The sequence below is a fragment of the Marmota monax genome, unplaced genomic scaffold (assembly GCF_021218885.2).
Source record: "Marmota monax isolate L192 unplaced genomic scaffold, Marmota_monax_Labrador192_F-V1.1 WCK01_AAM20220418_F8-fsc00166, whole genome shotgun sequence".
Lineage (NCBI taxonomy): Eukaryota > Metazoa > Chordata > Mammalia > Rodentia > Sciuridae > Marmota > Marmota monax.
Genome location: NW_026693344.1, coordinates 2,372,940 through 2,400,508, shown reverse-complemented (window position 1 = coordinate 2,400,508; position 27,569 = coordinate 2,372,940). Strand labels below are relative to the sequence as shown.

The 27,569-nt window shown below is 36.9% G+C and overlaps 1 protein-coding gene across 2 annotated transcripts in view; it reads right to left on the bottom strand.

Annotated features, from left to right (window-relative positions):
- The window catches only part of Prkg1 (protein kinase cGMP-dependent 1), a 1,175,746-nt gene that overhangs the window by 1,002,160 nt on the left and 146,017 nt on the right, over positions 1-27,569 (bottom strand). For both annotated transcript variants that reach the window (XM_046456763.2, XM_046456762.2), the window contains exon 2: positions 5,209-5,375. In XM_046456763.2, the coding sequence (XP_046312719.1) occupies positions 5,209-5,375 (167 nt within the window). The remainder of the gene's footprint in view (positions 1-5,208; positions 5,376-27,569) is intronic.

Here is a 27,569-nt window from a genome sequence, read left to right as displayed (position 1 = left end):
TTTATTAGTTCTAGAAGTTTTCTGGTGGGATTTTTTGGGGGTCTTCTAAATATAGAATCATGTTGTCAGCAAATAGTGATAGTTTTAGTTCTTCTTTTCCTATTCTTTATCCCTTTAAATTCTTCTTTATCCCTTTAAATTCTTTCATCTCTCTGCTCTGGCTAGAGTTTCCAGGACTAATCAACAAATGGAAGGGATTCAAACTAAAAAGCTTCTTCTCAGCAAAGTAAACAACCAATAAAGTGAATAGAGATCCTACAGAATGGGAGAAAATCTTTACCGCATGCACATCAGATACGGCATTAATCTCCAGGATATATAAAGAACTCAAAAAACTTAACACAAAAAAAATCTAATCAATAAATTGGCTAAGAAACTGAACAGATACTTCACAGAAGAATAAATACAATCAATAAATAAATATATGAAAAAATGATCAACATCTTCAGCAATTAGAGAAATGCAAATCAAAATTACTATAAGATTTCATCTCACTCCAGTTAGAATGACAATCATCAAGAATACAAGTAACAATAAATGTTGTGGAGGATATGGGGGAAAGGTTCACTCATACATTGCTGGTGAGACTGCAAATTGGTGCAACCATTATGAGAAAGCAGTATGGAGATTCCTCAGAAACTGTGGAATGGAACCACCATTTGACCCGGTTATCCTACTCCTCAAGTATATACCCCAAGGACTTAAAATCAGCACTACAGTGATGCTGCCACATTAATATTTATAGCAGGTCAATTCACAATAGCTAAACTATGGAACCAGCCTAAGTGCCCTTAAATAGATGAATGAATAAAGAAAATGTGATATGTATACATAATGGAATATAAATGAACCTTAAAGAAGAATGAAATTATTGTATTTGCCAGTAAATGGATGAAGATGGAGAATATCATGCTAAGCAAAATAAGCCAGTCTCAAAAAACTAAAGGCTGAATGTTTTCTCTGATATGCTAATGTTAATTCACAATAATGGAGGAGGGCTGGGAAAAAATAGAGGTACATTGGGTTAGGTAGAGGGGAGTGAAGGAAGACAAAGGGGTATGGGGGTCATAAGGATAGTAGAATAACTGGGACATTATTACCCTATGTATATATATATGATTATATGACCAGTGTGATTCAACATCATGTACAACCAGAAGAATGAGAAGTTATATTCCATTTATGTATGATGCATCAAAATGCATTCTACTGTCATGTATAACCAATTAGAACAAATTTTTAAAAGTCTTTTTTAAAGTGTATCAATAGATGTTATAGCATATATAAGGCCAATGTCTTATTTGATTGAAAGATACATATGTTGTAACAGTCACTTACCTATTTGAAAACATAATTAAAATATTAATAGAACCTTAAGAACTTTTCTTTTTACTTTCACTATCTTAAGAAGCTAATTTCATACAATTCTGATCAAAACTTGAAATTGAAACTTCTGCTAGGCAGTAATTGTAAGTATCTGAATGTAACACAACTTATTTTGCTTGGTATTTTATTTTGCTTGAAATTATATGATAATATATGCATACTACTCCCAGATGATTTTTCCCTAGCTATCCTAATTAGTGATGTTTTACCATATGACTCTTCTCCTTTGTTAAAACCATGAGAAACTTTGGCATTTAGGTATAAAGTAACATTTGGGACATTGCCCAGGCTTTACAAAAAAATAAATAATAAATAAATTACTTAAAGCACATATTATACAAGCCTTTTACAAAGAACACTCCATCTCACTAAAGAGAGAGAGGAAAAATTGGATTGATTTTCTTTGTAAACTCCTTGAGTGTTTTGCTGAACATCTTGATAGTAAGCAGGTTTATGAAAGATCCTTTATAGCCTATTCATCCATTTCTATTATGCTATACTCTATAAATATTAATGTTCACAGAAGAAAAAGAATCCATTTATAGCAAGAACATTACTATCTAAACTTTGAGGATTAAATATGTTGATAAAAAACTAATTATACAATAAAACATTTCCTCAATTAAAACTTACAAAATTTTAAATGACAGTTTTTTTTAATTTTAAATGATTTTTACATAAGTATAAAAGAACAGGATCGGTTGAAGTCATACTGAGTTAGTTAGAATTGCTGTTTGGGGACAAATTGGCATGAGTTTATAAGATTATGGTCATTTTGTTGAGTTTAACTGAAGGCAATCAACAGCATCATGGCAAAACTGTGACTCTGAATATTGATGTATTTTTAGAAACTCTGCTTTTTTAAAAAGGATAATTAAAGAAAATTAAGATGATATGCTACTTAGTCAATCCATCAGTAAAAAGTAGATAAATATATTTAAAAACTAGCTTGAAGCAACAGGGGAAAATTAGTATATTTACCTTTACCTAAGGAAGCAATATAGTTTCTCATAAGTATTTTTTCCTATTTTGTTATGAATGTATTTGTGTATAGATGTGTGTATAACAAAAATATTAATTTTCTTCACCTTAAATTTCCTTATCATAAAATATATTAACTTTATATCATAGTATTTAAACACTATTAATGTGATGTCTTTGTATTTAAGCCACAGGAACTCAATGAGATGAGTAAACACTGCATGAGGACTTCTTGGCTTTCTCTGAGGAAAGTATTAATATATTTTTTCAATAGTACTGAGCTGTATCATGGTAGGTGGACGTATGAGCTTGACACTCCTTATTTGGAGATTGAGTATGGTGGAACAAGAGGTTATTTGGGCACCAAGTTGACAAGGGGTGAATCTGTGATGAATACCTTTAAGTGACAACTTGGCTACCTGATTATGTAGCCAAACTTTATTTCTGTAAAGATATTTTTAGATGAGATTAACATTTAAATCAGTAGACACTGAGTTAAAGTGATTACCACCCAGTAATATGGGTGGGATCCATGTAATCAGCTGAAGGTCTAAACATTAGTTCTGTTTCTCTGAACCCTGACAAATACAACCCAACCCGGCCCCCAGTTAAGAGTTTGAGCTCTTGAGTCCAGATTGCCTGGGTACTGATCCTGAGTCTTCTAGAAAGTAGTTGGAAGATCTGGGAAAATGAATTGACTTCTTAACTTTATTGAGCCTCAGTCTCCTCCTTTATAAAAAAGGGATAATAAATGTTTAACCTTTACTTCACAGGATTGTTTTGAGGACTAATTTTTATACATGAAAAGTGTTTTATAAAGCAGGATCAAAGTGTTACACATTGTTGCAAGCATTCAACAAATATTAACTATTATCTCCAAATTCCTTCTCAGATAGCTACAAAACTTGCAGTTAGTTCTAGAAAACAAGAATGAGATGGATAAATAGAATTTTTTAAAAACACTTAAAAAGTTATTTAGAATTCGATTTTTGTAAGAAATATTCAAAATGAAGGCAAACTACCACAAATTTTCAAATTTTCATTTCTCAAATGCAACACTAGTAATTAGCATTTGAAAATAACTGAAGTAAAAGCATTCCTTACTGATTACCATATCTATGTTCTTAAATAGATGCCTATCAATGTAATATCTGAAACATCATATCATACAATGATATTAGTATATTATAATCTTAGCAATATTTTAAATGTGATTTCTAATTGTTACTAGTTCTTAACATGCTGCCTCTACTTTTATATTCCATACTTGACTTCTATATATTTCTTCTCATTTTTCTCATCCTTCCTGCTCACTACCCACATATATTCTTGCCCTATGATTTAATCCCTTTGCCTGAAATTCTCTGCCAGATAAACAGTATTTGTATTTTTTGTTTATTGTGTTTTGGTTTTTACCAAAAGAAAGCCAAACTTTTTTTATTTATATCCTTTTGGCTTGGAGAAGAAATTTATAATGTTGACATAAAAGATGAAAACTATGAAGGAAAAAAACTATAGAAATTGCTATTTAAAAATGAAATGCTATTTAAAAATGATATATATTGAAAGTCTAATATATATATATATATATATATATATATATATATATATATATATACATATCAATGCAGAAAGAACATTTCCTACAAAAGATCAAGTATTTAACAGAGGTAATAATACTTATTATTGTTTTGTAATATTTTATATTACACATTCATACAAACTATCCCATTTTTAATTTCCTAATAATCCTTTAAAGAATCCTTTAAAGAAACAGGGTTTATCACTGTTGGCAGTAATGGTATTTGGGGCCAAATAATAACTTATTTTGGACAGCCACTGTGTTGAGCAGTGACCCTAGAGTCTATACAGTAGAAGCCAGTAGCCTCCCTATACAAACCTAATTATGACAATCAGAAATGACCCAGATACTGCCCAATGTCCCCTGAGGAACAGAATCATCACTAATTGAGGTTTGCAAATTGACAGAAAGCAACAGTATTTTCTTTTTTACAAATTAGTAGGTGATACTCAGAGAAATTAAATGAGTTGTCCAAATACACCTTTTCTCTTAATGACTTACAAACATGACATTTATGGGATGACTTGAATCATGAATCACTTGACATGAATGTCTTAGTAAAATACTCATCACACCTAATAAGCCACAACTGTGACTTTTATATGCCAAGTAATTCATACCACAGACGTTTCTGAACTCACTTTCCTCTCAGCTGATTCTATCATTATTTCAGGCTTCTTTTTTCTCACAAAAGGAAATTAGGCTATTATAAACTTCAAGTTAGAAATAAGCATTATGAAAATTGGCCTAGGCATAAAACCTATTCACATAGTGCATGTTTTGGATTTTTTTCAAAGCAGTTTCCATCTCCTCTTGTACAAAATTTATGAAAGGGACTATCACTTTTATCAATTGGACAGCTAACATGCCATCCAATCTTCGTGATCTACCTCTATCATAATATGTAGGACACTGGAAACATTTCCTTTCATGGAAGTATCATAGTAGGAAAGTTAGTCATGTGCTGAGAATTAAGGGTAGAGTTGACACTTCCGTTTACTTGACCAAAAGTACCTTAACAATCTTGAGTTACTACTGAAAAAAATGTGGAGTTGCCATATTAGTATTCTAAACACACACTTTATATAATTAGTTAACCACTGTATCTAAACAGATTTCAACTCTTTTCAAACTGTTTTGTTCTCAACAAAAGAAAGAAAACTGGAATTGCCCCATGTAATACACTGCCATCTGTGTGCAGGCTGATAAGACCAAAGGGGAATGTGTGAATGTCATAGGATCAGGGCTGCGAACCTTACCTTCCATGACATACACCAGTGACCCCACGTCTCCTTCTTTGATGATGCAACTGTCTTTGCCATATTCCACTGGGTACATACAATCCACAATCTCCTGGATCTGCGACAGCTCCAAGTTCTTCATGAAGTCATTATCGAGGATGGCTTCCTTTATGAGATCCTTGGACCTGCAGCAAGAGGGTGGAGAGTTACTGACATCTGACCAACTCTTTCCTAGTTTGTATGGCTTAGCAGAGCCATGCAATTCTCTGGCACACTACAAATGCATTTTCTTGTGAGGAATCCAATACTTTCCTGGAAAACCTAAGAACAAAGTCGTTCCATGGCAGTAGAAAAGCCGAAGAAATTTTCCTTTAAGCAAATTACCATTTAATGAATAAGTGACAAATAAAAAACAAATAAAAACAATTTGATTTGATTTGACAATTTTTTAACAATAAAGATTATGGGAAAACTAATGAGCAAACATTTTAAACTGAGGTTTGTAATTTTGTTTAAGAATAAATACAAATAAAATACAAAAATGATAGAACAATTTTTGCTATGTTTATATATTATAAAAGACATCAGACATGCATTTTACTATGTGAAATAATATAAAATGTGATTTGTTTACTTATTTTCTGCATGCCTCTTCTATTAGACTTTAGGTTCTACATAAGAAGGGATGGTTTTTAATTTGTTCCCTAATATGTGCCCAATTTCTACTACAATGCCAGTCATGGTATGGGAGCTCCAGACATATTTTATATAAAAAATTGGTTAAGAATTTGATTCCTTATTGTTGTTTGTCTTCATAATAGCTGCCATTCTGACTGGAGTGAGATGGTATCTTAGAGTAGTTTTGATTTGCATTTCTCAAATTGCTAGAGATGTCGAACATTTTTTCATATATTTGTTGATTGATTGTATATCCTCTTCTAAGAAGTGTCTGTTCATGTTCTTGGCCCATTTATTGACTGAGTTATTTGTTTTTTGGTACTTGGCTTTTTCAGTTCTTTATATACCTAGATATTAGTGCTCTATCTGATGTTATGAGGGGTAAAAATTTGCTCCCAACATATAGGCTCTCTATTCACCTCACAGATTGTTTCTTTTGCTGAGAAGAAATTTTAAGTTTGAGTCCATCCCATTTATTGATTCTTGGTTTTAATTCTTGTGCTATAGGAGTCTTATTAAGGAAATTGGGGCCTAATCCCACATGATGAAGATTAGGGCCTACTTTTTCTTCAATTAGAGAGTCTCTGATTTAATTCCTAGTGTCAGCGAGGATGTGGGACTGCAAATTGGTGCAGCCAATATGGTAAGCAGTATGGAGATTCCTTGGAAAACTCATAATGGAACCACCATTTGACCCAGCTATCCCTCTCCTTGGTCTATACCCAAAGGACTTAAAATCAGCATACAGGGACACAGCCACATCAAAGTTTATAGCGGCACAATTCACAATAGCTAAACTGTGGAACCAACCTAAATGTCCTGGATTAAAAAAATGTGGCATATATACACAATGGAATATTACTCAGCAATAAAAGAGAATAAAATCATGGTATTTGTAGGTAAATGTATGGCTTTGGAGAAGATAATGTCAAGTGAAGTTAGCCAATCCCCAAAAAACAAATGGCAAATGTTTTCTCTGATATAAGGTGACTGACTCATAGTGGGGTAGGGAGAGGGAGCATGGGAGGAATAGATGAACTCTAGATAGGGCAGAGGGGTGAGAGGGGAAGAGAGGGTGCAGGGGGTTAGCAATGATGGTGGAATGTGATGGACATCATTATTCAAAGTACATGTATGAATTGGTGTAAACATACATTATATACAAACAAAGATATGAAAAACTGAAAAGAAGAATTTGATTCCTAATTATCTGGTTGAAATAACTGTAGAAATGTAAAGTTCATGCTTTTTTTAATTATTATTTTTTTAATTTTGGACACTGGGAATTGAACCCAGGCACACTTAACCACCGAGGCACATGATCCATATCCCCAGGCCTTTTTTCATTTTTTTAAAATCTGAGAATGGGTCTCACTAAGTTGCTTAGGGCCTCGCTAAGTTGCTGAGGTTGGCCTTGAACTTGGTATCCTCCTGCCTCAGTCTTCTGAGTCACGGAGATTATAGGTATCCATTACCGCACCTGGCTCTTCATACTTCTTTAGAGAATATTTATTTCTCCAAACATCTTAATTTGAGGTAACCAGGCAGATAAAACTCTGTAGAACAAGATGTTTGAAATAAAATGTTTTAGATCTGAAACTAAACACAAGTAGTGAGTAGGAAAGATATGTACAAATTCTATAATTTAACAGAATGTTAACCTAAAACATGGTAGTAATTTTATTCACTGGGATAATAAAAATTCTAAACCACTTCCTAAAGATAACAAAACGCAAGGGGGAAGGGGCATTAAGAAACATGCTGTCAGGAGGAGCACAATCAGAGCACCAACCAGAGTTGGAAAGTGAATAACACAAAAGCCAAGAGCTTAGCATACAGAGAGAAAGCAATACATTTGGAATTTTATATTGAAAACCTTAATTTTAAAAAAAAATGGAACACAAGCTGGCCTTTGTTCACATTGACTCAGCAAGTGGCTTCCAGGGAAGTGAACTATAGTATGAGAACTTACTAGAGCATCAGCTGCTCCTGAACAGCTTCTCATCTAGACCTCCGTCTGATGGGCCTAGCCCTCATACACTGTGAGGTATCATCATTTGGTTTCAAATAACAAAAAGATGTACATAAAAATTGGGAATAATTGAATCATTTGGGGTTGAGGATCAGTGGTAGAGTGCTCACCTGCCACATGTGAGGCACTGGATTCAGTTCTCAGCACCACATAAAAAGATAAATAAATAAAGGTATTGGGTCCATTTACAACTAAAAAATATTTTTAAAAAGCAATTAAAACTTCACTGGTGTGAAGAATACCACTGACATTGTCAGTTTTGCTGCAATTAAAATTATGTTTATGAAGAGTATGAATGGCACAGGGGACATCATAATATTTTTAAGGGAAAAAGAAGGATAGAAATTTGGGGGGGGGGTAAGATAAATATGTATGTAATAAAATGTAAAACAAAAAAAAATAGGCTTTCAAGTTAAACCCTAAACCCGTCACCTAAAAAACTTGCCTTACTTTTCTCCATTTCCATTTTATTATCTGTAAATGGTATTTTCAGAATTACCAAACTAGCAGGTTTATAAGTGATAACTAGTAATGATATAATGTTATTTCAGTGAGTTGCAGGTGATAAGGATGGTAATAGTGTTGACTGCAGTAGCAACAAGAGGGTGTTAATAGAGTACACAGTTATGACTTGAAACAAAATCAAAGGAAAGTGATCCAAAGTTTGACTGTAGTTGTCTTTGGTGATAGAATTACATTTTTTTCTTTCTTCTATATAATTTTTTAGAATGGGCAGGCTTTTTTATATTAAAACATCTTAGATTTTAAATGTAACTTATAGAAAGGGACTATGCCATACTGAAAAATAATCTTTCGCTCATTGAATTAATGACTAGATATTTAAAACTGGTGACTCAGTATTACTCTTCAGTAGACTCTCTGTCATGGCTTATGTTTAAATACTCATGGCAGGACTTTTCACTTCAAGAAAAGATAGTGATGAATGGCAAGTCATTAAGAACTTCAGGATGTTCTCCATCTAAAAATGTCCCGGTTATGAGACGTCAACTTCGGCTCAACAGAGTTCTTCAGCTGCATAATTCCTGCTGGTTTTTTTTTTTTTTTTAATTCCCTCTTACCTAAACTTTGTCATTTTGTCTTAACATGAAAAGTGACTTCTCTTCTCAGGCTGCAAAGCAGGATACAAAACTTGTCTCTATCCACAATTTTCATGAGGTCCCCTCCTTAATCTTCATCACTGACCTCAATAACACCAGTGGAACCTTTGTACCAACTCCCAAGATCTATTGTTCTATGATTATCTTTCCAAATGCCAGGGGGTTTGATCTTTAAGAAATTCGTTTTAGTCAAATCATATTATAGGCTGTCTTTGGTAAACATTTCTCTTATTCGGGTCAGAGGATGAGGTCCTCCAATGGGTTCATAGTTTCTAATATAATAAAGACTAGATCTTAACCCAGAAACCCAGTGTATTTATGACAGATGGTATCGTATCCTTTGGGAAATATTAACCATATTTCATTAAATATCTAAGTTCTAGAAGTATGACAAGATTAGAAATAAAGCTCTCTCCCAAGAAAATAATTAGCTCCATCCAAAGATGATTGAAGGAACTCTCTCTGCCTACATAAATAGTAATATTAACCTATATTATGAAGATATCAGAAAAGATGAGACAATGAGCTCTAACAGAATCCCTTAGAATTATCCAAATTTTCCAAGTGTTTATCACAGAACACCTGTGGATTTCTGGATGCTCTTGCTTCTCAAATTCCATCCTGTCCATCCACAAGAATGAGGTCCTAATTAGAAAAAGATATATTCTATACTTGTATAATTTTATCAGAAGAGATTCTACTGTCATTTATAACTATGAAGAATCAATAAAAAAAAAAGAAGGAATGGCCCTTTGTTGTACAGTGGTCATTTCAAATATCATAGCCAGTTAAAGACTGTTTCTCAATTTCAGGTATTTACTCTATTATCATTTACTGAGCAGGGAAGAGGGAAATGCAGAAATAAATTTAATATTGCTTAAAAAATTTAGATGGATAACATTTAATCTTCTCAGGTCTCTGAAGAAGTCAAGTAGAGGCTTTCATGTATGCATTGAAATCACGTTAAAATAAACTGCCTGGGTTGGAGGTGGTGGAGAGCTTGCCTAGCATAGGAGAGATTCAGGGTTCATCCCCAACATCACAAAAATCAAAGTCAAAAAAATCAAAATAGGACCTATGACTTATCATTTATCCCTTCATTCAAGTATTGTTCAATAACACTTTTTGTCTTTGAAACATCACAGATAATCTGTCTCTGCCCTCACAGCAAGATAAAAATCTTGCATTTCTATGAAACTCAACTGAAAGACATTCTTGGCAGTAACACTCAAAAGCCCGGCCTCTTCATTCATTTTTCCTTTAAATCCTTTCCCATGGAGAACTGGGAACCTTAGGTCAACCCTCATTAGTCTCTACTTGCTCCAACATTGTAGACTAAAATTAATCAGGGCCTCCAGCTAGCTCCTCTTTGACTGTTTTTCTTTCCTTGAAGAAATGGTCTAAGAAACTCACTGTAACTAAGATGTAAAGCTATATATAAGGTCAGTTGAGCTGTGCTGGCAGTGAGATAACTGGAGAAAGTTGAGATCACAAGTAACAGAAGGTGGTTATCTGCCCTACCCCAGAGTATATATTTTTAACAACATTTTTCAAGAATCCAGCAGTCTGGTTTGGGAATGGTAAGAAGCAGGCACAGGGTTGGGGCTGGGGCTCAGTGGTAGAGCACTTGCCTAGCATGTGAGAAGCACTGGGTTTGATTCTCAGCACCACATAAAAACAAATAAATATGGGCTGGGGTTGTGGCTGAGCGTTAGAGCGCTCACCTAGCATGTGCAAGGCCCTGGGTTCGAGCCTCAGCACCACATAAAAATAGATAAATAAAGGTATTGTGTCCAACTACAAGTAAAAAAATAAATATTTTTTTTAAAAAGCAGGCACAAAGCTCTTGAATTTTTATCTTTTCTCTCTGTACAACTAATCTTCTAAAAATAAACCTTTTTCTCTATGTCCCAAATTTGAAACTTTTTAAATCCAAATACTCATAAAGTTAAATTTGTTATTTCGAGCTAACCCTATTGCTTCATCTTCATCAAACTGTCAATCTCATAAATGTTAGCAATTTAGAATGTTATGGTGGTAAACTGTCTCTCTGTTGGGTGTGGGGAGCCCCAGTTTGTAGCATTGCCAATTTCCATGGTGTAAATACTCCCAGCATGGCCAACTTCAAATTAATGAGAAATCAACTCTCCTGCACAGTTCCTGGAAAATTAAGAAGCAGATCAATTTTATATGAGCCAGTATGACTCCAGCATAACCAAAGAACTTAGTGAGACTTAACTTACGGATGCTGAAATCAACAAGATCATTTTTCCTTTCCTGAAAAATTTCATTAGGTGGTATAATGTGTGCAGATAAGTAAATGCCAGGAAGCAAATTCTTCCAAAATTTCAACTTCAGAAGAATGAATTAGAAGTCTATTTCCCCATTTATTTGTTGCTGAGAAAGTTCCTAAACAGACACAAAGAATACTTGATATAAATTTTCTCTATGCAATCTTAGATAAAAATTATAAATTCTAGAATAAGTATAGGAAAATCTACATCTACTTATCCTTTTTCAGTTTGTTTGTTTTTCAGTACTAAAGATTGAACCCAGTGTCTGGCACATGCCAGGCAACACTGTACCACTATACCACTGAGCTACATCCCCAGACCTACTTCTCAAACAAGGGGCTTAAAATTATTCACTGTCCATTGATAGACCTTCGCCAGTTTTCTTAACCTAATTAAAAAGATGGTCTGCACTATGATAACTACATAGAAAGCTAGAAGTGTCTAAGTAGCAGTAGTGTTACATTGAGGATGGGAAAGACCAGCTGAGACAGGTGGCCTCCCTGAACTGAGGACCGAATGATGATGAGATCTGACCACTGTCTCATGCATTGCAGAGACTGTGCAGAAGAGCATTCTAAGCAAAAGAGGAAAGCTAGGGTCCAGAGGTTGGAATGAACCTGATTTGTTCAAAGATCAGAAAGGAGGCCCATGTGTGGGTAATGAAGTCAATGAAAAAGTAGGAAAAGAAGACCTTAGAAGTAGGCAGGGGTCAGGTCAAAAAGGGACCCAAAGGCTGTGATAAAAAAAAAAGTTTATTCTATTCTAAAAGCCATAGGAATCCAGTAAAGGATTATAAGAGGAAGGATGGTTTAAAGATAATGTATCAGGCATAAGGAATAAATGTTTACTTTAAAATTTTATTGAATTCATGGAGGTTTCTCTTACATGTATTTCACCAACTAATAGACACTAAAAGTGAAATTCATTACCAAAAAGATATAATTGAAATTGTCTCACAAACTTTACATTAATTTGGACTTCAAATCACTGACTGTAATGTTTGGATGTGAGGTGTCCTCCAAAAGCTCACATGTGAAATAATGCAAGATGGTTTAGAGGATAATTGATTGGGTTGTGAGAGTCTTAACCGAATCAGTGGATTAATCCCTGATGGGAATAACTGAGTAACTGGAGGCACGTGGGGTGTGGCTGGAGGAGGTGGAAATTGGAGGCGTGGCTTCAGTATATATATTTGTTTCTGACAAGTAGAGTGTCTCTCTGTTTCTTGATCATAGTGATATGAGCTGCTTCCCTCCACCACCCTCTCCCGCCATGATGTTCAGCCTCACCTCAAGCCCCGAGGAATGGACCCGGACTTCTACGGATTAAGACCTCTGAAACTGTGAGCTCTCAATTAAATCCTTCCTCATTTAAAATTGTTCTGGTCAGATCTTTTAGTCACAGCAGCGAAAAACTGACTAAAACACTAACTCTTACACAGTTCTTATGTATTAGGAGAGAAAAAGTTCTCTTCTACAATTTCAGGAGCCATTTCCAGAGATGTGAAGTCTGCCTACTCTTCCCTTCCATCCTATCAGTGGATTAATTTCCCCTCAAATCCAAGGCAAGGATGAATGCTGGATGCATCCTCATCCAGAAATCTGAGAATTACATCTGATTCCTTCACTTAGAAAGGACTTTCAGGCACTTAAACAAATAGCCACAGCTATTAAGTTATTGCTCATGTGTAAATCAGCTAAAGTAATTTAAAAGTAAAGTACAAAACTTATATAATCAACTTTCAGATAAAAAAAATAATTCAATCTCTTTAACTCCCAGTGGTCAGCTTTGGGCTCAAATGTCAGAAGTAACATGCAGTTTCAATATCACCTTGGTCTATGGTATGGTCCCTGAAATTGGAAACTCAGATGTCCAAATCCTCACTGACAGTTCATAGTTCTTTCCCTCAGATACAGTCCTTGCAAGGCCCCCTGACAACTTCTAATTCCACAAGTCCTTGCAGCAGTATCTATCTACTGTGAAATATTTGATTAATCTCCTAGAAACCCAAAATAAATAAACCTCTTAAAGTCGTTTTCTTGTTGCCACAAGTTTTAAGGGTTTTGCCTAAATAGTGGATCCTATTTCTTGCTTCACACCGTTCCTGAATGAACTCTATAGGTACAAGATATCCAACAGCTAAGAAATATCAACCATCCCGTAATTTTTTCAAGATAAAATTTAATCCTGAAAAGCTTTTGTCTAATTTTGGTATTTTCTCCAAATTGCAGACCTGTTTGCAAAGTTTGCTGAAAGCAACTTTCAGACTGGATTTTCACATTAAGTAACTCTGCTACTGGAACTATCTCAATCTTATAGGAAGAACAGTCATGAAAAATCAAAACAATTTGCAGTAATCATACCTATAGTTAGCATTTAATACAAAACACCTATTTCACTGGGATAAAATATATGATAGCAACATCATTCTTAAGTAATTGATGATATTTACCCTTTGTCTATTAAGTACATTGAAATTTTTTTCAAGCTGTGAATTGCTTTCTTAACACTTTTCCTGTAGTTCTAAAATACATGATTTAGTTCCATTAATAGAAATCATGAAATCACAAAGAAATAATTCTGAAAATAGTAATTGAGGAAAGGGGAAGATGGTTAGCCCATAAAATATTCCTTTGCTCAAATGTGATTCAGATGGTAACGTAAGCGTCCTCCTTTTTAATTAATACTTTCTTCTCATTATCATTGATGGGCAACAACGCTTAAGTAGCTCTTAAAATCACTGGCTAAATATTACCAGATGGGACAGTATTAATTAAAGGGAAAGACAATTATTTTTCTTTGTAAGTGTTCGTCAACTTCCAAACAGTCAATATCAAAAGGCTCCCATTCAACTATTAAAGTCATTCAGCTCTCCAGAGATAGATGTATTTTACAGTTAATTCACACTAGAAAGCCTAACTTAAAATAGGGCAGTCTCCAAAGAGCTCAGATCAAACTCTTGCCTTATAAGCTCCCTCTTTCACATCACACAAGTAGAACTGTGGGGTTTCACAGAAGTAGCATAAAGTGCTTTGCTTGAGAATGAAAAAGACCATACATATCACATTACAGAATGTGAGAACTATGTGGCTTGATCTATTAAGAATCAACTCAATTTCTAAAGTTTAGATAACCAAACTGCAAAATAGAAAAATGACCAAGAAGAAAAAAAACTGCAGCTTATGTTTATATGCCTAGCTGAAATTTAAAGCAATTTCTTTTGTTACCTTTCAAAACACTAAATAGTTGAGACCTCTTGGAGCTCACTTGTTTCCAAAGAAGTCAACATGGTCACACTGTGAAGGTTTATTAAGTTCTTGACCATCCTGGGTGACCTATCTTCATGGCAGAGATCGGATGCCATGTATGATGCCATTAGTCCTTTGAAGTAGACTAGCTAAATGCTATCACCATGTGTTATGCGTTGTCATTTCAATTACTGCAATGGCTTGGTTTTCAAATTCATTATCAAAGAACTCATTTTAGAACAATTCTGTTGTTCAGATGATTCTCAACCTTTGTCTGTGGAATCCATTACCTTAACTTTTAAATCTGTTTGAATTCGAAGGCAGGAAAATGACATAATCTCTACCAGCCTAATCCACCCCGACCCCCAAACCCCCATCATATGTACTTTCTCTTGGCTAAAAAATGATGGTGTGTTTAATTCCCTCAAGTCATCTATTTTCAGAAAGTTAGAGACAATTCTAGCCTAATTACAGCAATCATACCTATACATTACAGCAATCATACCTTCACATGCCTCAGGAATCAAGTATCTACTCTTTTGAACTAAGTTCAGTGTTAACTTCCAAATATTATTTTACATTAGATGCTTTAAATCTTCCTGAAGGAATACTGCTATTTATTGAGAAATTTTTTAAATAACTAAAATTCTTAATCATGTTCCTAGTTGTAAAAGCGTTGTGGTTTCCAAGTTTCTTAACCAAAGTGAAAAACTAACTGGATACATTGGTCACCATCCTAGTAGTAGTAGGAGGAGCAGTAGTAGTAGTAGTAGTACTACCACCACCATTAATATTTTTCAAATAGTATACCAAGAGCCTTATCACATTTAAATCTCACTATGACTGTCTCTATTTATCATAGTAAAATTCAGGGAGTCAAATAAACAGTCCACTATTGCACACCCAGTAAGTAACAAGTAGAATCAGGATGTAAAGATAAATCTGCTGGACGTCTAAAACCATACTTATCTAAACTGTTTGACTTTTAAGCCTACACTATTAAATTATATCTGACAATTTGAATAAATTATCCCAATTATAAAATCCAAAAACAAATGTTCAGCTCACTTGGGTAATATGACTTTTTATTCAGCAAAGACCATTCATGCTTTCAAAACAATTGCACATCTAACATTTGACTCTATTATTGCCACAAACCTGTGTAGGAAACAGAATGGATGTCACTATTATCCCTACTTGACAGGGAAGAAAACAGGCACAAAGAGGTCAGAAGCTTGTGGATGAGGAGTTCAGGTTAGAAGCTAGAGTAGGTCTCAGGTCACTGACTACCAGCCCAAAATAAAATACTTTACAACTCTGACTTTGTAATTACACCTATTCAAATTGATTAATCATGTTCTCTCTGTCTCTCTGGATCTCTGCTTCTCTCTCTTCTCTTTTTCTTTCTCCCTCCCTCCCCGCCTCTCTTTCTCTTTCCCTCTCAAACTTCAACCATTTTAATGTTCAACTCACCTGGATAAAGACTCAACAAACCCACAGCTACAGCAGCAGCAGGGAACTGTGCCCACTTAACAATAATCCCATGGTTTAAAAAGTCTGTGGTGGTTCATTCAGACAGATTCCCTTTCTGCTCTAATTCATTCTCCACATTAAAGTAGTTTGAGCAAGTTTTGTGGCCTTTAAAAATAGATAACCTCTAGCGCAGAAAAATCTCTTGAATTTATCAATGGAATTCAACTTCTATTGATTTCAGTATGTTCACATTTGTTCCCTCTTTTCCATCCTGAGCACACACTCTTCCTCCCAAACTCTTTCCTCTCTTTCAACACATCTTGACTCAAATGAACTCTATGTACAGATATGGAAGAGAAGTGTACAAAAGTTTACTATTACTTAGGATAAATATCTGTATTTGATTCCACATAAAAATAAAACTCCCATCATGCTTATAGGATAAAAATATATTTTTTTCCAAGAAAACCTATAAAAACACCACCATTTTATAATTAATAAAATAATAGCCTATAATACAGACACATTTTGGAGAAGTCTGAATATAAGACAGTAAACATTAGATAGTTTTCATAGAAGTATTTTTCCAGTAGCAACCTAGTATGTAGAATTTAAAGTATTCATAAAACATTTAATATAATAGTTTACACACTATGATCTGAGTTAACCACATAAGTTTTCAGTGAAGAACACAGAGAGGGTAGGAAGAGAGGAAATTAGGGAAGGCGGAAGATAAATAAATGTGATTTCATAACTTATATATCATGTGCCATGCTGTCCTCCAAAGGTTTGTCCCTTTCACTGGCAAACAGTTGATATTTATTATCTTTCCAATGCAACAAATCTAGGTTCAAAATCAGCCACTACAGATAAATACAGGCAATGGTGACTGATGGGTTTAAAATACGATAATTTTTCACAAAGTGATTTAAGCAGTGACCTAGAGTTGTTGGTGGCACAGTACAATATTTATGGAAGTCAGCCCTAACTTCAATTCTCAAAAATTGCTTCTGAAGGTGTAGCCTTCCTACGAATAAGGTCGTCACTATCATCATTGACAGAAGGACAAAAAAAGAAACAGAAGCTATAACAAATTGGACGCGGGCCAGGAAGCCAAGGGAGTAAGTATAATAAATAAACAAATGCAAAAACATGGGGTTTGCAAACAACTCATTTGTAGGCGTATGATCAGGCACTATGTGAATGCCTCCAGCTAGTCAAAGGGCAAACTTAAGGGCTTTGCCAACCTGGAGTTCTGAAGCCAAGGACAGATACAGGAGGGAGGAGAGTTGATCCCTGAGGTGGTAGAGCACCAAGTAAAAGAGGAGTCTAGAAATAAACAGTTTAAATAATTAATCCAAAAGGAGTTTAGTCAGAAAAATTAAAATTCAGTGCAAGACATTAGCTCTTCAACCTGAGGTAGGCAGAAAGAACAAAAGGATTCAGAAGGTGGCACTTCCCGAATACTTCTGGGGCAGTGGTTTCCAAAACTGGGGGTGAAGGGATGACTCTTTTATGGAGTGATTGGATTATGACCTACCTACTGATGGGAATGAGTGATTCAAGATGCAGGTAGTAATCTATTGAGCCTAGGTAACTATAGTTAACACCAGTGTATTTCATATTCCAAAATAGCTAAGAGAAAGGTTTTAAATGTTCTTACCATGAAGCAATTATAAATATTTGAGGTGATGAATACATGAATAACTCTGATTTGGCCATTCCACAATGTATCCAGGTATTATGAAATGTACAGGAATAGCCAATTATTATTTGCCAATTAAAAATAAAAGAAACAAAACAGATGGAGGGATTGCTGGACACTCTGCACACAGAACTGCCTCATTTTCTACTTTTTGGTCACCTTTTGGAATGTTTAAGGACAGCAGAATAGTGAGGGGGGATTCTCACTTTCCTTGTAGATAGAGTCCAGGTACAAGAGGAAGTGACCTGTAGAGAAAAGACTTTGGAGTATTTTAATTTTAGTTGCTTTAGTACCTATGTCTTCTCACCTCATTCTCCCCCCACCCAAGTTTTATAGAAATCAAACAGTTTTGCTATTTAGGAAAGCAGTTACAGCTTTCAACTCCCATCCCACAGTCCTTCTTCAGGACTATGCTCATCCAGGTGTATCAGTGAGCCTTGTATAATAGGCAGGTCAGACTAACCCCATGCTGTTCATTCACTCATTCCTTCATCCATTCAATAAGCATGTCTTGAGTACCTCATAGATGACACTGTGCTAGGCATTGGACGGACAGAGTAGAAAGGATCCCTGTTTTCCAAAAGCTAAGATGTCAGTACTTGAGGAGAAAGAACACAAATGTAAACAGTAAATACATCATTAAAATAAACCTCCATTTGGGAGGTTCCAGAAGGGGGGCAGTTAAGGCAGAATAAAGAAGATCTATTTGGGATCTGAAATAAAGACCTGTCTCAAAATGATACACTTGGGCTGAGGTTTAAGGATTAAATGAGCCACCCCATCAGAGATCTAAGGGAAAAGCACTCAAAGCAGAAGGAATAGAATATTTCCAGGCTCAAGTTTGGAGAAGAAAGCCCCGAGCTAGAGCCTTTTGATCAGGAGACCGGACAGCTGGAGAAGGATTTGGAAATATAAGCAGGCCTGGGTTAGACAGGGACTTGCAGGCTATGGGAAAGAATTAGACTCTTAGTGAAAGAGAAAGCTATTAAAAGAGTGAAACAAGGAGAGTGAGTGAGATAGTGTGATTCATGCTTTAAAAAGATCACTTGGATTTCAGTGAATGAACTGAAGCGACTGCAAGTAGAAAGAGAGGGGAAGAAAAGCTCAGAAAGCATGCTGAATTATTTTCAAGCAACACATGAGGATGGCCTATATTAAAAGGGTAACCGTAGAAATGGGCAGAAGTGTGAATAACTTGAAAGTACACTTTTCGAGTGAAAAGATAGGACTACTGGAAGAAGGAATGTGGTCATGAGGGAAGGGGAACAGTCCTCAGTTTCCAGCTGAAGAACTAAATATATATTGGTACTGATCCTGAGATGGGTTAGACTTGAAGTACCAGGTACCTGAGGACCAAGTAAACCTAGAGTAGAGGTCAAAGGAAAAGGAGCCCACAAAGGAGAGGAGAAATATCAGGTACATGGAAAGAGATACACAGGGCAGTTTATGTTGGGAGGTAGCAGGAAGAAAGCATTTCAGGAGAGGAAGATGGCGGCGAGGGGAGTGCATTGCCCCCGTGTGCTGCTTCACTGTGTGGGAGTATGACAAGTCAGGACGGCTAAAGGCTATCTTGTTAGGAATTTCCAGCAATAGTGGGGTGCTCCAGAACCTGGAGGAAGGATTTCCATCGCACAAGGATCGGCTACGGGGACTCAAACGCGAGAGGTTTGTCGCACGGAGGGTAACACTGCTTATTCAGCAAATCGCCCCGCGGCTAGAGTCTGTAGCGCGCGCTGGGAAACGAGGAGATAGCGACGCAGGGATACAGCGCTGCAGTTTCTGCCAGCCGTGCAAGCACCGTACTCAGGGCTGAATTCTGGGTTCGAGACGGAGGAAGGAAGCGGTCCATCTCGGTTCTCCACACCGCTCAGACCACAGAGGAGGCCAGCAGCCACCATGTTGGAAAGCTGACGTCACCATCCCTGTTTTCGTCTGACCGCAGCTCATTCAGCCATAGAACAGGTAATTCCAGGCTGCCATTCGCCTGCGGCTTGCAGACAGATTGCTAGGGTTCAGTGCCTGGGTGCTTCTTAGAACCTGATCTTATCGGAGCGAACACCGAGCGCGGGGCGGCCGAGTTCTGGCTCCCAGAACCGCCCTGGCCCAGGGCCGCAGAGCCTGCGGAGGCTGCTTCTTGGACCCTGCTCCTATCAGAGCATACACCAAGCACTAAGCGGGACTGCTTCTTGGAGCCTACTCTTATCGGAGCTTACACCGAGCACGGAGCGGCCGAGTTCCAGCTCCCAGAACTGCCCTGGCCCAGGGCTAGGAGCCCACGGAAACTGCGTCTCGGTCCGGGTCCTGCTGAGGGCCAGTCAGGACTCACCCGTTGTTTTGGTTGCCCGGCAAGGGGAACGAAATGCTGCCATTCGCATAGGATAGCAACATGGCAGAGATCTGATGTCAGCAGAAAGCGGCGGAGGAGAGAACTTCATCAATACCAGTGGCGACAGAAACAGTTGGTCTCCTGGTAGGGGGGGTAAGGCACAGACACCCGAGTATCCTCAATTTGTCGTCGAGCCAGAGGGGAGGAGCCGGGCCGCCACCAGCGCCCGGAGCAGGCCCAGCAGCTGGCCAGCGTGGTGACCGCGTGACCCCAATTGGAGAGGGGGCGGAGCGTAGCCGCCACCCGCACCCGCAAGGTGGACAGACCCGCGACCCAGTGGTACATGGGCGTGGTAGGAGGGGCAGGGCAGAGCCGCCGCCAGCGCCCAGAACAGGCCCAGTGACCTGCCGGCGTGGTAGCCACGACACCCCAATTGGAATAAGGAGAGAGCAGAGCCGCTGCCCGCGCCTGCAGGAAAGATACGCAAGCAGTATGAAAAGACAAGGAAAGAAAGGACCACAAGCAATGCAGGTCAACGCAACTTTAGAATAGGTAACAGCTGCAGCAGATGGAATGTCAGATAAAGAATTCAGGATATACATGCTTCAGATGATCTGGAGTATCAAGGAAGACATTAAACAGCAAAATCAGACAATGAAAGATCACTTCGACAACGAATTACGCAAACAAATCCAGGAAGCAAAGGATCAACTATACAGGGAGATAGAGGTTATAAAGAACAAGCAATCAGAAATCCTAGAAATGCAGGAAGCAATAAACCAACTTAAAAACTCAATGGAGAATACTAGCAGCAGAGTAGAACACTTAGAAGATAGAACATCAGACAATGAAGACAAAGTATTTCAACTGGAAAAGAACATAGACAGCTCAGCAAGACTGTTAAGAAACCATGAGCAGAACATCCAAGAAATATGGGATAATATTAAGAGACCAAACTTAAGAGTCATTGGGATACAGGAAGGTACAGAGCTCCAAACCAAAGGAATGAGCAGTCTATTCAATGAAATAATACGAGAAAACTTCCCAGACTGGAAGAATGAGACAGAATCCCAAATCCTAGAAGCCTACAGGACGCCGAATGTGCAAAATCATAAGAGATCCACACCTAGACACATTATAATGAAGATGCCCAACATACAGAATAAGGAGAGAATTTTAAAAGCTACAAGAGAAAGGAAGCAGATTACATTTAGGGGTAAGCCAATCAGGATAACAGCTGATCTTTCAACACAGACTCTGAAAGCTAGAAGATCCTGGAATAACATATTTCAAACACTGAAAGAAAATGGGTTCCAACCAAGAATTGTGTATCCAGCGAAATTAAGCTTCAGGATGGAAGATGAAATTAAAACCTTCCACGATAAACAAAAGTTTAAAGAATTCGCAGCTAGAAACCAATCTCTTCAAAACATCCTCGCCAAAGCATTACAGGAAGAGGAAATGGAAAATAACAATGAAAACCAGCAGTTGGAGGTAGGACAGTAAAGGGGGGGGAAATAATCAAAGAGGAAAACAAACCATGTTTAGTTACAGAAATAAACAAATATGGCTGGAAGAACAACCCATATCTCAATAATAACCCTAAATGTCAATGGCTTAAACTCATCAATTAAGAGACACAGGCTAGTAGAATGGATCACAAAACAAGACCCAACAATATGCTGCCTACAGGAGACACATTTGATAGGAAAAGACATACATAGGCTGAAGGTGAAAGGTTGGGAAAAATCATATCACTCATATGGACTTCGGAAACAAGCAGGAGTGTCCATACTCATATCAAATAAAATAGATTTCAAGCCAAAGTTAATCAAAAGGGATAAAGAGGGACACTACATACTGCTTAAGGGAACCATACACCAACAAGACATAACAATCTTAAATATTTATGCCCCAAACAATGGTGCAGCTATGTTCGTCAAACAAACTCTTCTCAAGTTCAAGAGTCTAATAGACCACCATACCATAATCATGGGAGACTTCAACACACCTCTCTCGCCACTGGACAGATCTTCCAAACAAAAGTTGAATAAGGAAACTATAGAACTCAATAACACTATTAATAACCTAGACCTAATTGACATATATAGAGTATACCACCCAACATCAAGCAGTTACACTTTTTTCTCAGCAGCACATGGATCCTTCTCAAAAATAGATCATATATTATGTCACAGGGCAACTCTTAGACAATATAAAGGAGTAGAGATAATACCATGCATCTTATCTGATCATAATGGAATGAAACTGAAAATCAACGATAAAAGAAGGAAGGAAAAAGCATACATCACTTGGAGAATGAACAATAGGTTACTGAATGATCAATGGGTTATAGAAGACATCAAGGAGGAAATTAAAAAATTCTTAGAGATAAATGAAAACACAGACACAACATATCGGAATCTATGGGACACATTGAAAGCAGTTCTAAGAGGAAAATTCATTGCTTGGAGTTCATTCCTTAAAAAAAGAAAAAAACCAACAAATAAATGATCTCATACTTCATCTCAAAATCCTTGAAAAAGAAGAGCAAAGCAACAGCAAAAGAAGTAGAAGGCAAGAAATAATTAAAATCAGAGCTGAAATTAATGAAATCGAAACAAAAGAAACAATTGAAAAAATTGACAAAACTAAAAGTTGGTTCTTTGAAAAAATAAACAAAAGCAACAGACCCTTAGCCATGCTAGTGAAGAGAAGAAGAGAGAGAACTCAAATTACTAGCATACGGGATGAAAAAGGCAATATCAAAACAGACACTTCAGAAATACAGAAGATAATCAAAAACTATTTTGAATCCTTATACTCCAATAAATTAGAAGATAGTGAAGGCATCGATAAATTTCTTAAGTCATATGATCTGCCCAGATTGAGTCAGGAGGATATAGACAACCTAAACAGACCAATATCAATTGAGGAAATAGAAGAAACCATAAAAAGACTACCAACTAAGAGAAGCCCAGGACCGGATGGGTATACAGCAGAGTTTTACAAAACCTTTAAAGAAGAACTAATACCAATACTTTTCAAGCTACTTCAGGAAATAGAAAAAGAGGGAGAACTTCCAAATTCATTCTACGAGGCCAACATCACCCTGATACCTAAACCAGACAAAGACACTTCAAAGAAAGAAAACTATACACCAATATCTCTAATGAACCTAGATGCAAAAATCCTCAGTAAAATTCTGGCGAATCGGATACAAAAACATATCAAAAAAATTGTGCACCATGATCAAGTAGGATTCATCCCTGGGATGCAAGGCTGGTTCAATATACGGAAATCAATAAATGTTATTCACCACATCAATAGACTTAAAAATAAGAATCATATGATCATCTCGATAGATGCGGAAAAAGCATTCAACAAAGTACAGCATCCCTTTATGTTCAAAACTCTAGAAAAACTAGGGATAACAGGAACATACCTCAATATTGTAAAAGCTATCTATTCTAAGCCTCAGGCTAGCATCATTCTGAATGGAGAAAAACTGAAGGCATTCCCTCTAAAATCTGGAACAAGACAGGGATGCCCTCTCTCTCCACTTCTCTTCAACATAGTTCTCGAAACACTGGCCAGAGAAATTAGACAGACGAAAGAAATTAAAGGCATAAAAATAGGAAAAGAAGAACTTAAATTATCACTATTTGCAGATGATATGATTCTATACCTAGCAGACCCAAAAGGCTCTACAAAGAAACTATTAGAGCTAATAAATGAATTCAGCAAAGTGGCAGGATATAAAATCAACACGCATAAATCAAAGGCATTCCCGTATATCAGTGACAAATCCTCTGAAATGGAAATGAGGACAACCACTCCATTCACAATATCTTCAAAAAAAATAAAATACTTGGGAATCAACCTAACAAAAGAGGTGAAAGACTTATACAATGAAAACTACAGAACCCTAAAGAGAGAAATAGAAGAAGATCTTAGAAGATGGAAAAACATACCCTGTTCATGGATAGGCAGAACTAACATCATCAAAATGGCGATATTACCAAAAGTTCTCTATAGGTTTAATGCAATGCCAATCAAAATCCCAACGGCATTTCTTGTAGAAATAGAGAAAGCAATCATGAAATTCATATGGAAAAATAAAAGACCCAGAATAGCAAAAACAATGCTAAGCAAGAAGTGTGAATCAGGCGGTATAGCGATACCAGACTTCAAACTATACTACAGAGCAATAGTAACAAAAACAGCATGGTACTGGTACCAAAACAGGCGGGTGGACCAATGGTACAGAATAGAGGACACAGAAACCAATCCACAAAACTACAACTATCTTATATTTGATAAAGGGGCTAAAAGCATGCAATGGAGGAAGGATAGCATCTTCAACAAATGGTGCTGGGAAAACTGGAAATCCATATGCAACAAAATGAAACTGAATCCCTTTCTCTCGCCATGCACAAAAGTGAATTCAAAATGGATCAAGGAGCTTGATATCAAATCAGAGACACGGCGTCTGATAGAAGAAAAAGTTGGCTACGATCTACATACTGTGGGGTCGGGCTCCAAATTCCTCAATAGGACACCCATAGCACAAAAGTTAATAACTAGAATCAACAAATGGGACTTACTCAAACTAAAAAGTTTTTTCTCAGCAAAAGAAACAATAAGAGAGGTAAATAGGGAGCCTACACCCTGGGAACAAATCTTTACTCCTCACACTTCGGATAGAGCCCTAATATCCAGAGTATACAAAGAACTCAAAAAATTAGACAATAAGAGAACAAACAACCCAATCAACAAATGGGCCAAGGACCTGAACAGACACTTCTCAGAGGAGGACATACAGTCAATCAACAAGTACATGAAAAAATGCTCACCATCTCTAGCTGTCAGAGAAATGCAAATCAAAACCACCCTAAGATACCATCTCACTCCAGTAAGATTGGCAGCCATTATGAAGTCAACAACAACAAGTGCTGGAGAGGATGTGGGGAAAAGGGTACACTTGTACATTGCTGGTGGGACTGCAGATTGGTGCAGCCAATTTGGAAAGCAGTATGGAGATTTCTTGGAAAGCTGGGAATGGAGCCACCATTTGACCCAGCTATTCCCCTTCTCGGTCTATTCCCTAAAGACCTAAAAAGAGCATGCTACAGGGACACTGCTACATCGATGTTCATAGCAGCACAGTTCACAATAGCAAGACTGTGGAACCAACCTAGATGCCCTTCAATAGATGAATGGATAAAAAAAATGTGGCATTTATACACAATGGAGTATTACTCTGCATTAAAAAATGACAAAATCATAGAATTTACAGGGAAATGGATGGCATTAGAGCAGATTATGCTAAGTGAAGCTAGCCAATCCCTAAAAAACAAATGCCAAATGTCTTCTTTGATATAAGGAGAGTAACTAAGATCAGAGTAGGGATGAAGAGCAGGAGAAGAAGATTAACATTTAACAGGGATGAGAGGTGGGAGGGAAAGGGAGAGAGAAGGGAAATTGCATGGAAATGGAAGGAGACCCTCAGGGTTATACAGTGGAGGGGGTAGAGAGAGAGGAGGGGAGGGGAGGGGAGAGGTGGGGAGGGGGGATGGTGGAGGATGGGAAAGGCAGCGGAGCACAACAGACACTAGTATGGCAATATGTAAATCAATGGATGTGTAACTGATGTGATTCTGCAATCTGTGTATGGGGTGAAGGTGGGAGTTCATAACCCACTTGAATCAAAGTGTGGAATATGATATGTCAAGAAATTTGTAATGTTTTGAACAACCAACAATAAAAAATTAAAAAAAAAAAAGAAAGCATTTCGAAGAGAAAGGAGTTCAACTTTTCCTTCTGAATCCCACCAGAATCGTGTGTTTTACTATAGAAAGAATTAAACCATTAACTTTTCTACCTCTGACATCATTCATTCATTACAAATGAATATTGTGCTTCCATCTAACAAGTAATTGTCTTCCCCTGGTAACTACTTTTTTGGGGGGTGGGGGGGCAGTAAAGGGTTACCAGGAATTGAACAGGGACACTTAACCACTGAGCCACATCCCCAGCCCTTTTCCTTCTTTAAGACTGAGTCTCTCTAAATTGCTTAGTGCCTCTCTAAGTTGCTGAAGCTGGCCTCTATACCTTGCGATCCTCCCACCTCAGCCTCCGGAGTCACTGTGATTACAGGCACACACTGCAGTTCCTGGCTAACTACATTTTTTACTAAAGATCTATAGACTTATTCCTCAGATTACTTTAAGTAAAAGTGTATCACAGCAACTGAAACTTGCTTGGCAATGGAATTACCTAAAAACAGCACACTACAGGGACACAGCCCCATCAATGTTTATAGCAGCACAATTCACAATAGCTAAACTGTGGAGCCAACCTAGATGCTCTTCAGTGGATGAATGGATAAAAAAAAAATGTGGCATTTTTACACAATGAAATATTACTCAGCACTAAAAAAACGAATAAGATCATGGCATTTGCAGGGAAATGGATGGCATTAGAGAAGATTATGTTAAGTGAAGTTAGCTAATCCCCCCAAAAAATGCCGAATGTTTTCTCTGATGTAAAGGGGGTGACTCAAAGTGGGGTAGGGATAAAGAGCATGGGTGGAAAATTACCTCTAGATAGGGAATAAGGGTGGGAGGGAAAAGGAGGGAGAAGGGGTATAGCAAGGATGGTGGAAGGAGACGGTCATCATTATACAAAATACATGTATGAAGATGTGAATTTGGTGTCAACATACCTTATATACAAATAGAGATATGATAAATTGTGGCATAAAAGTGTATTAAGAATTGTGATGCAAAAAAATAAGAGCTCATGTATAATGGCATAATTTGGCATGAACATACTGTATATACAGAGTTATGAAAAACTGTGCTATGAATGGATAATTATGAATGTAATGCATTCCGCTATTGTCACATATGTAAGAAATAAATTTTTAAAAAGTTAAAAAAAAAGAAAGCCAATGAAATTGTCAGCCTCCATGTTTTAAAAGTTACAGGCACACACATACCATACTTAATAGATACGTAACAAAGTCTGCAATGTTTATTATTGTAAGGTTATATGTTTTTTTAAAGCCCTAAATATTAAAGAGCTTTGATTCCTCATTTATCAGAGCAAATTGGCAATCATCCTAAACTAAACTGAAATTAGGCTGCCATTTTTGTAGTGAGATGAATTCCTTAATGGTGAGGAAGTACAATTGTTAGCAACCTGACAGGATAATCCACGCAAGAAACTTGTTTAACAGATTTGATTCTCATACCAAGTTACTGCAGATAAAAAACCATTAGGCAGAAAGGCAGGCAATAGAGAACATGAAAGTGACTCAATATTAATCATACGTTGACTCATTCGACATTCTATAAGCCTCATTACCCTCCCCTCCATTTATTTCCTAAACTGAGAACTGTATTGTACATGACACCATTCAGAGAAATGAATGCACCATGAGGATCATTAAGATTTCTATGCTGAATATAGTATTTCAGAGTTCTAAATGTCAGGAGGGC